At 53.2% G+C, this 8918-nt stretch overlaps 1 protein-coding gene across 1 annotated transcript; it reads right to left on the bottom strand.

Moving 5' to 3' along the window:
• Nucleotides 1–386: 386 nt before the first annotated feature.
• Nucleotides 387–8680, bottom strand: LOC127394145 (transmembrane protein 209-like). The gene is made up of 11 exons (XM_051639955.1): nucleotides 8344–8680; nucleotides 7067–7149; nucleotides 6693–6832; nucleotides 6519–6577; nucleotides 5728–5859; nucleotides 5311–5546; nucleotides 4103–4307; nucleotides 1877–3733; nucleotides 1482–1620; nucleotides 1237–1348; nucleotides 387–983 (listed from the first exon to the last, which is right to left on the bottom strand). The coding sequence occupies exons 1-8, from the start codon at nucleotides 8678–8680 to the stop codon at nucleotides 3414–3416; spliced, it is 1512 nt and encodes a 503-aa protein (XP_051495915.1). The 3' UTR covers nucleotides 387–983; nucleotides 1237–1348; nucleotides 1482–1620; nucleotides 1877–3413.
• Between the last annotated feature and the right edge of the window lie 238 nt (nucleotides 8681–8918).

The following is an 8918-nucleotide window of genomic DNA, read 5'->3' as shown; positions in this document are numbered from 1 at the left end:
AAACCAGGTACTTAAAGGCAGGGAAACTGGGGAACTAATTGCCGTGGGATCTGTTGCCTACCAAAATGGGACCTGGCTGGGGAAAAAAAATCTAGGAAAAAAGATAAAGGAGCTCTATTCCAAAGACCAGAGCACTTAAACTTGGTGGCACCTGTGTCCATGCTAGTCTTCCAGCTCTGCCCCGGTGGAAGCTCAGAGTGCACACCCGAGACATGCTAGAACATGTTTGCCCCCTTCAGCTCTGCCCCGGGCCCTGCTGCTCACTGGCACTGCAGGCAGACTAGAGGGACTTGTTGATCAAGGCGCCGGCAAGAACTGTTGTAACGTGAAGCTTTTCGAGCGTTTGGAATTCAAACCCCAGAGAAAAGACAAAGGCAACACTCCTGTCGGAATAAAAGTTTATGCTAAGCAGGAGTATAAAAGAACATCCTCGAGGTGAAACAAGTTCCCATGAACAAAGCCAGAGTTAAACCCATCTTGTCACTGCCGGAGATCCGGCTCCAGAACCTCGTACAATTAACATATTAAAATATTTAAATACAAATACAGACTGTATACACCCTTACCCTTCAAATACTGTCTAAAATAAATAGGAATAAACATGCAACAGTACCTAACAGAACTACTAAGGTACAGCTATTAAAAACTTAGCATCTACTAGGAGGATAAATACAATCATATTTTAAAAGGTAAAAACCTACTCTGAAGATGTACTTAAAAGTATTTAAAAGCACTAAACCAACAAGTAACTGAGCGGGTAGAAAGTGCCATTGAAAAGGTGAAAGAAAGGGCATGGCCAATACCCTACAAAATGAAGATGAAGGCAAACAAACAGAGGTGGGTGTTTCTTTGAAAAACAACAAACAACATAGGTGAGATGGTCCAGCTGGCAGCTGCCGCACATCTGCCCATCCACGGTCACTCTCTTCTCACTCTCCTCTTCCTTCCTCCCGAAAGCAGCCCCGCTCGCAGGCTACATCCAACTGCAGATGGAAATCAAGGAGAAAAGGGAATGCTGAGAAAACATCGGTCCTTGTGTGTGTTTCACCTGGCAGCGGACGCAGCAACTGCATTGCCACCAGCTACTCTCCAGTGCAGCCTGCAAGGCAGACTACAACTGGAGAAGTGGAGGCCTGCTGTCTCAAGAATAGCAATTATGCTCATTGTGCAACACTTGACTGAGAAAACAACAACAACAAAACCCACTGTAAGCAAAGTGCTCCCGTTCCTCCAAACCTGGTATTTGTCCGTGCACTCGCTGCCATGGAGACCAACTGCCCAATGTCAGTGCCAGCACATCCCCAGCTGCATGCTGGCCAGCAGACCAAGGCAGGGTCCAAGGAGAAGCCTGTGGCGGGAAGCGCAAGGAGGCACTTCCACTGCAGGCAGTAACGTAACGATTCTCATCTCCCCTTTCTGTAACAGGGTGGTCAGAGCAGCTGCCTCGGCCATCTCTACAGAAATGCAGAATCTCTCCTTACCAGGGGACTGGCCATCATGTGAGCTGGGTCTTCCCTTCCTGCACGTGGCTGCTTCTGATGGCCCTCTCCCTCCTGCTGAAGTGTTGGTGGGCTCAGGTCTCTCTTCTGTCACTGATGCACACAGAACACTGGTATTCTCCTTAGAAGAAACAAACAAACCAAGAAATAACCCCAAAGATCACTCTGTACTTTCTTATAATCGCTTCAGAGACAAGAGCTTGAAAGAGCATCTCTTATGTTCAGTTAAAACAGAAGGTTCAATTCCAAAGAAAACAACCCTAGCCATTCTCTGGTGCTATGATACTTGGCCTTGTTTTTCATTAACCACCTCACTCTTGGCACGCTTGTTTTCTCATGTGCACTGCCTGTCCTGGAGAGAAAGGAAGGTGACTCACCAGCAGCTCAGCAGCAGCCCTTTCTGCAGACGTCGCGGCACGGGCAGCACAAAGATCTTCATGATGCTGCAACAGAGAACGAGGTACTGTTGGATCTACTCCCGTGGCAGATTGTCTGTTATTTGCGGTTAGAACAGCAGGTTTCATTAAAAGAGAAAAAGCAAGGCTCCTATTTTGGAGCACCCTGCACCCCCCTTCAGCATGAGGAGGAGGGAGAGGAGGAAACATCAAAAGGAGCACGATGAGGAGTATGATGAGGAGGAGGAGGGAGCAGGAGTCAACGGGATGACGAGAAAGAGGAGGAGGTCGCGTAAGACAACAGCACGAGGAGGAGAAGGAGGAAGAGGTTGCAGGAGGATACAACGGCATGACAAGGAAGAGAAGGAGGAGGTAGAGGAGTAGGACCAGGAGGAGCAGGACAACCAGGAGAAGGAGGCAGTGTCAGACAAACAGCATGAGGAGGAAGAGGCAGCAGGAAAGCACAGAATGGCAAGGAGAAAGAAGGGGGCGGAGGTGGAGGCAGGGGGAGACCATGGGATGGCAATGAGGAGGATGAGGTGGGTATTGTATCGGGGTGCACAGGGATGTGGGGTGCATGGGTATGGGGGGCCATAGCATATCGGGGTGCATGGGGAGCAGGGTGTGCGGTTTATAGGGGTGTGTGGGGAGCGGGGTGCATGGTCCGTTGGGGTACGTGGGGCTATGGGGGCTGTGGGAACAGATGGATGGTATATCAGGGTGCACAGGGACCAAGGCGCAGCGTTTAGGGGTTTCCAGGGATCTGGGGTGCACAGGAAGAGGGGTGTGCCCAGTCTGGGGGTGCGCAGGGCTTGGGCACAGTAAATCGGGGTGCGCAGGGACTGCAGTGCACAGGAACCGGGGTGCACGGCACATCAGGGTGCAGAGGGACCGGGGTGCACGAGGACTGGGGTGCAGCATTAATCGGGGTGCACAGTTTATGGGGCTGCTCAGGGACCTGGGCCAGGCGGGGAGGAGGTCACGCAGGCTCCTGGGTGCCCCCAAGGGTGCCCTGCGGGACGGGCTCCTCTGCAGAAACCCCGTTTTTGGGGCGAAAGATGAAAATTTCTGCTTTTAAGGAGCCTTCAGCATGTGAGAGTAACTTTGCTCATGGGGTGAGAGGGTAAAGCCCAGAAAGAACCTGCATCTTCAGTCCCTCCTTGGGACCTCGCTGGATTCAGCGACGCTGAAGCACAGGAAAATCCCCAAGTTCACCTTGGAGAAAATGGACTCGTCTAATACAGGAACCAAACGAGCCATTTGGCACTACGAATCTGGTACAAAAATACATTTTGGTAAGAAAACACGCGGTGTTGTCGCACGTTTATAGAGTCTGGTCTCCTGCCGAGGTGTGGAAACCTCGTGCTGGTCTGGTACCCCTCCAAAACCGAAGGTTATGCAGAGCAACCTGATGGGAGCAGTAAATTCAATGGAGCAACGAAGGGAGGGTAACGCTGGGGGGTCTAGGACAGCTCTGGTCTACGACAGCTGTGCGCCGGGACAGCGGCACAGCCCCGCGTCACCTGCCAACCCGAGAGACGTCCCGGCGGAGAGATGTCCTAGGCCCGCTTGTTCCAGCCCTTGGATACAGCTCCAATCCAAACCTCTGTACAGGGCTGTCTATTTTCGAGGCCTGTGTCTCCCTCTTGACCACCCAACTTACCTCTTCTGCAGCCTGCCTGGAGCTCAGACCAGCTCTGTCCCTGTGTGCTGGCGGAGCCCGGGGCAGGCAAGCCAGCTGGTACTCGTAGTTCAGCAGCACCAGCGCCGAGTCTGCTGTGAAGCATCTGTGGTTCCCAGAAGTTGGGCTGCTGGAAGGAGAGCTGGAATCGGAACTTCCTGAAACGATTGATTCATTAAACAGTCACGTACAATTGTTGCCAAGGGATTCTGGGAGCAACAGTACAGGGAACAGGTCAGTCCTTGGCAAGAGGCACAAACACCAACTGCCGTGAACACACAGGCTGAAGCCAGGCTGCATAAACACTGATTTCACATTTCTCTTGATTGTCCCTACCCAAGACAAAAGCTGCCTGCGAGTGAGTCACCCCCGTGATCTGAAATGTCTTCTCCACGAAGGACACCCCTCTCCTCAAGGTCTCATTACTAGTACTGGAATCCTCTGCAACTTCCTTCACCCACCAAAGCCAATCGCAAATAAGACCAACATCTTCTCCACACCAAGCTTCTCCGATCACGCTTACGTACCCAGCTGAACTCTGCGTTGTTTCTTCTCTTCATTTTGAAGGAAGGTCTGCAGTGACTTGAGGTCTGTCATGTAGTCTTCCTTGGCAGTAGGAGCATGATAGAGAAAGGGTGAAGCGTGGTGACAAGGCTTCAGCCTGATCCTTTGCACTCTTCCAATACTGTTGGTGTACAGGGATCCACTGGAAGAGGGGCTGAAGCCGTAAACCTTAGGTGAATAAAAACAAGCGCTTGTGTCATGGGAGGAAGACCGAATTCCACCTTGAAACAATATGAATACAAAAGGCCCTTGCTTGGGGTTCAGGCTGGAGTCTTTCTTCCTTTGTATTTTGATTTTGTAATTTTGTTTTGCTCTGAAACACAGTAGCCACTCTAAAACAAGTGAAGCAACACAAGGGAAAAAGTGCCGGCTTCTGCCCTCGGGTCACGCCAGCCCCAGGCAACGCTCCAGGCTTGGGGCAGAGCGGCTGGAGGGCTGCCCAGCAGAAAAGGGCCTGAGGGCCTGTTGGTGGACAGCTGGCTGAACACGAGCCAGCGTGTGCCCAGGTGGCCAAGAAGACCAATAGCATCCTGGCCTGCAGCAGGAACAGCGTGGCCAGCAGGAGTAGGGAAGCGATCGTGCCCCTGTGCTCAGCATTGGTGAGGCTGCACCTGGAGCACGGAGATCAGTTCTGGGAGCCTCAATATAAGAAGGACATTGAGGGGCTGGAGCATGTCCAGAGAAGGGCAACCAAGGTGGTGAAGGGTCTAGAGAACAAGTCCTGTGAGGAGAGGCTGAGGGAACTGGAGTTGTTTCATTTGGAGAAGAGGAGGCTGGAGGGAAACCTCACTGGCCTCTGCAACTGCTTGAAAGGAGACGGAGTGAGGGGGCGTTGGCCTCTTCTCCCAAGAGAATAACAACAGGACCAGAGCAAATGGCCTAAAGCTGCACCAGGGGAGGTTCAGGCTGGGCATGAGGAAGAATGTCTTTCCTGAAAGCGCAGTCAGGAGCTGGAGTGGGCTGCCCAGGGAGGTGGTGCAGCCAGCATCCTTGGTCGGATCCAAGAATCACGTACATGTGGCACTTGGGGGTCTGATCGAGCGGGCACTGTGAGTTCTGTGGGGGTTGTGTGTTGTTGGTTTCACGGGCTGGGTGATTGTGGGGGTGCGGTGTTTGCTGTTGGGTTTTTGGTCTTCTTTTTTGTACCCTTGGGAGCTGCCTTGGTCCTCACCTTGTAGCTGCTGCTGGGTGAGCGAGTTACAGCTCTGCCGAAGGAGGGGCTGCTGCTTGAGGCAGCCTGTAGCTGAGGCCTGTACCCCGAGAGATAAGCAGGGGGAAACCTTGGGCTGGCTCTGGGGGAGCGGGACGGGCTGTAACTCAGCACCGTCTGACCCTGGATGGGAGCAGAAGGCGTCGCAGACGGGACTGTCTTTGCTGCCAGCACAGTGGGTGGAGCTGTTTGTACGGCTGCAACAAGGAGAAAACAGAATGAACAGCCCCAGACCCTCCTCCCCTTTCAAATGCAGAACAAAACGCACTCACGACGCTACCTTAAAGCAGTTTGGGAAAGATGCTAGAAAGGACACGAGGAAAATCTGGCCCCTAGAGAACTCAGCAAAATATTTCCAGAAATGTTCGTGACACCCACCTGCACTCTGCCAGCCCAGCAGGGGCTGCTGGCCGGGACTCGGGGCCCAGCTCCTCGGTGTCCCTGTGTACTTGCAGTACCTCCAGAAATCCAACAGGGCGTTCACGCTGAACACAGATGCAAGTGCAAGTCCTAGAGGAAACAGACTTTTTTGCCTCAGTTTGAGCACGGGAACAACACGAGGAGACGATTGGCAAAAAACAGGCGTATGCCCATCAAAAACAGGTCATTGTGACTGCCATAATAAAGTACAAATTCTGGCAAGCATCTAGGATGTCTTTCTTCCCCTTCTTATGCAAGAACCATTGGAGATAATGTTCCTTTCTACATCAAGATTAATTTATATTGATAAAATCGACTTCTTAAAAGCGGATGGTCAGTTTCCAAAAGGGATATCAACTACTGCAACCAAGTTTCACAGTATTTCTCAAAAATCACCTTCCATCAAATCATGTGTCACTCACGATTTTTCTCCCCCTCTTGCTTCATCCTCTAATACGAATTGATACAGTTAGTTACCCAAAACCAACAGTAATTCCTGTGAAATGCCATCCCCACCCACAGCACAACGCAGCAGTAAAATCTGCAGTGTTCTCCACACGTTCAACATCTTTAACGCAGCAAACGTGTCCGTTCATGATCCACCCGAGAACGCTGTTAACACTCCTCACCTCCAACGCTAAAAATGTTGAGATCCCAACAGTTTTAAAGGAGGTAACAGAAAGCAAACCAACGTTTTTAATTAAAAACAACAACCACAAAACCAACACACAAACAACTCAGTGACTCACCAATACAAGAGAGTGGCCCGTATGGGATGTTGCAATGGCAGCTGATGAGTCTTCCACTCCTGAAAAGAAGCACACAAAGTTGCCATTTTGCAGCTATTCAGTCCTAGGAAATATTTAGGGACATACAAAGCAGGATGCTTTGCTTGTTAGAACCAGAGGTAACAATTCACGTACATTGCAGTATATATCATGCCTGCCATAGACATATTAAGGAGTCCCCAGGCCAAGGCCACTCTCCGGGCTTCAGCCTCTTGCCTCATCTTGATGGTCCTGTCCATGAGGGAAGTCGCTGGACTCTGTCCTGGCGTCACGCTCTGTAACAACAAACACAGAGAAATGATGAAATCTGGCAACTTTTAGATGGTAAGATTCTCAGTCAGCACAAGAGTAAAGAAGAAAATGCAGCAATCCTGAACAAACTACGTAAAAGGACTTGCTCTTTAGCCAGAGCCATGTTTAGTGTATTCAAACAAACAAACAAACAAACAATCAAACAGCAGATTCTTTTGACCAGTAAAAATAGTGCATCTTTCTTCGATTCACTTCACCGTCAGTCCTGTCACCTCATTACTGAGGAACAGCGCCCATCTTCTCCCGTGAGGTGCAGATGAGAGGACAGATTCTAGCCTCACTGTTGAGCAAAAACATCCTTCGGAAGCGAGAGGCAAAGCTCTTCTTGCCTTCTCCAGGGAAAGGAAATCAGATGGAGGAAAGGCCTTGCACAGGTTTTTACTGAAAATCCCCACTCGTTTCTGCTGGTAACTGAGTATTTTCAGACTGTACAGCCACCTCCTGTGGGTTCCGTGCCTCTGAAAGGTAGCTACGTTTACACCCAACATCGTCCTAGGTGAAAGAAACAACCCTGGTGACTTATCACACAATTCTTCACTAGATGGGAACAGAAACAATTTGCTTTTTGTGACAAATACTTCAACTGTACATTACTACCTGGAAAAATAATGATAATAAAGAAACACAAAACCTAAATCACATGACCTGCTTCTTACTAGTACAATGATTCCATGGTAAAACAGTTCCCATCAGGATTACTGCAAGGCTCACACAAGAATACGTTGCCTGGTACTTTTTTGGACAGGTTTTTCATTCAGTTTGAGCCCAAAGACTGCCCTTCGTACACTGAGAAATGCAGCAGCCCTAAGCAGAGATCCTCTCCCGGCTCCTGACACTCCCAACCTTTGTCTCTGAGCCACATCCTCCTGCAGAAGCGCAAGTGGTACTTCTGCAGGGTGCTGAAATAAGCGAGAGATCTGGTCCCATTCTACTCATGTAGGAGGGCTGGGGCGGGGTTTTCACCTGCAGGCTGAAAGATGTCCTCCCATTCCCCCTGCCCTCATCTCCTAAGGCACAGTCAGGAAGGCAGGCCTCACCCTGTCAACCCCTGAGGCACTGACCCCAGGGCCACACACGGAGGTCCCCCACACCTCCTCCCCTTGCCCCAGACCCCCCAGCGCCCTCCACCCAGATCTCGCTGTCACACATGAACCCCCCACAGCTTCCCCTGCCACGCACACAGGGACCCTCCGAGCTCCCCCTGCCCAGGCCCCACCGTCAGCCGCAGGCACCCCCGTGCCACCCTGGGGGGGTCTCGACAGCTTCCCCCGCCCAGACCCCACTCTCAAGAAGCTGCCTCCCCGCTCCCTCCGCCCAGACCTCCCCGTTACACACCAGCAGCCCCACAGCTCGCACTGCCCGCACCCCTGTCCCACAGCAGAGGCCCGACATCTGCCCCCTGCCCGCCTCTAGACAGCCCCCCTCAGACAACTGCCCCCAGCGCAGGCCCGAGGAGCCGGGCGGACCACGGTACCTGCCGCAGGGCTGAGGGCCAGGAGAGGGGAGAGGACACGCAGTTCCCCCCAGGGCAGGGCAGGGCCGTCTCCTCGTCCCCGCCGGGGCAGGGCAGGCAGGGCAGGACGCTCCTTCCCCCGCCAGAGGAAGGCGCCTGGTGCTGCGGGGGCGCTCGCGCCGCGGCCGTTGGGCCGGTTGGGCGGGATGGGGCGCGTGAGGCGGGCGGCGCGTGGGCCGCGCTGGGCAGGGGGCGAAGATGGCGGGGGGGCCGGGACCGCGCTGGTGCGGAGCCAGCCCTGGGCCTGTGCTCCCCGGGGCCCGGGTGGCTCCGGGAGCCGAGGGCACAAGGGCGCCATGGAGCGGGGCCGTCCCTGCGCGGGGATCTTCCCTCGCGTCCTTCCTCGGGGGTCAGGAGTGGCTGCGGGAACGGCCTCCGTCAGGCCCTGCTGCTGTGCTGGGGCTCTTCGTGCACTGAGGGGAGGAGGGACTGGGGCCGTGGGTTAGGGGAGGAGCCCAGGCCCGAGCGTTCCCTGCTGAGGGCCAGTGCCCCTGGAGATGGGGTGGTCAGCAGTGACCCTCTTGAGACCCTTTCCC

This window comes from Apus apus, chromosome 24 (assembly GCF_020740795.1).
Source record: "Apus apus isolate bApuApu2 chromosome 24, bApuApu2.pri.cur, whole genome shotgun sequence".
In the NCBI taxonomy this organism is placed as follows: Eukaryota; Metazoa; Chordata; class Aves; order Apodiformes; family Apodidae; genus Apus; species Apus apus.
This window is presented reverse-complemented; position numbering and strand designations above follow the sequence as displayed.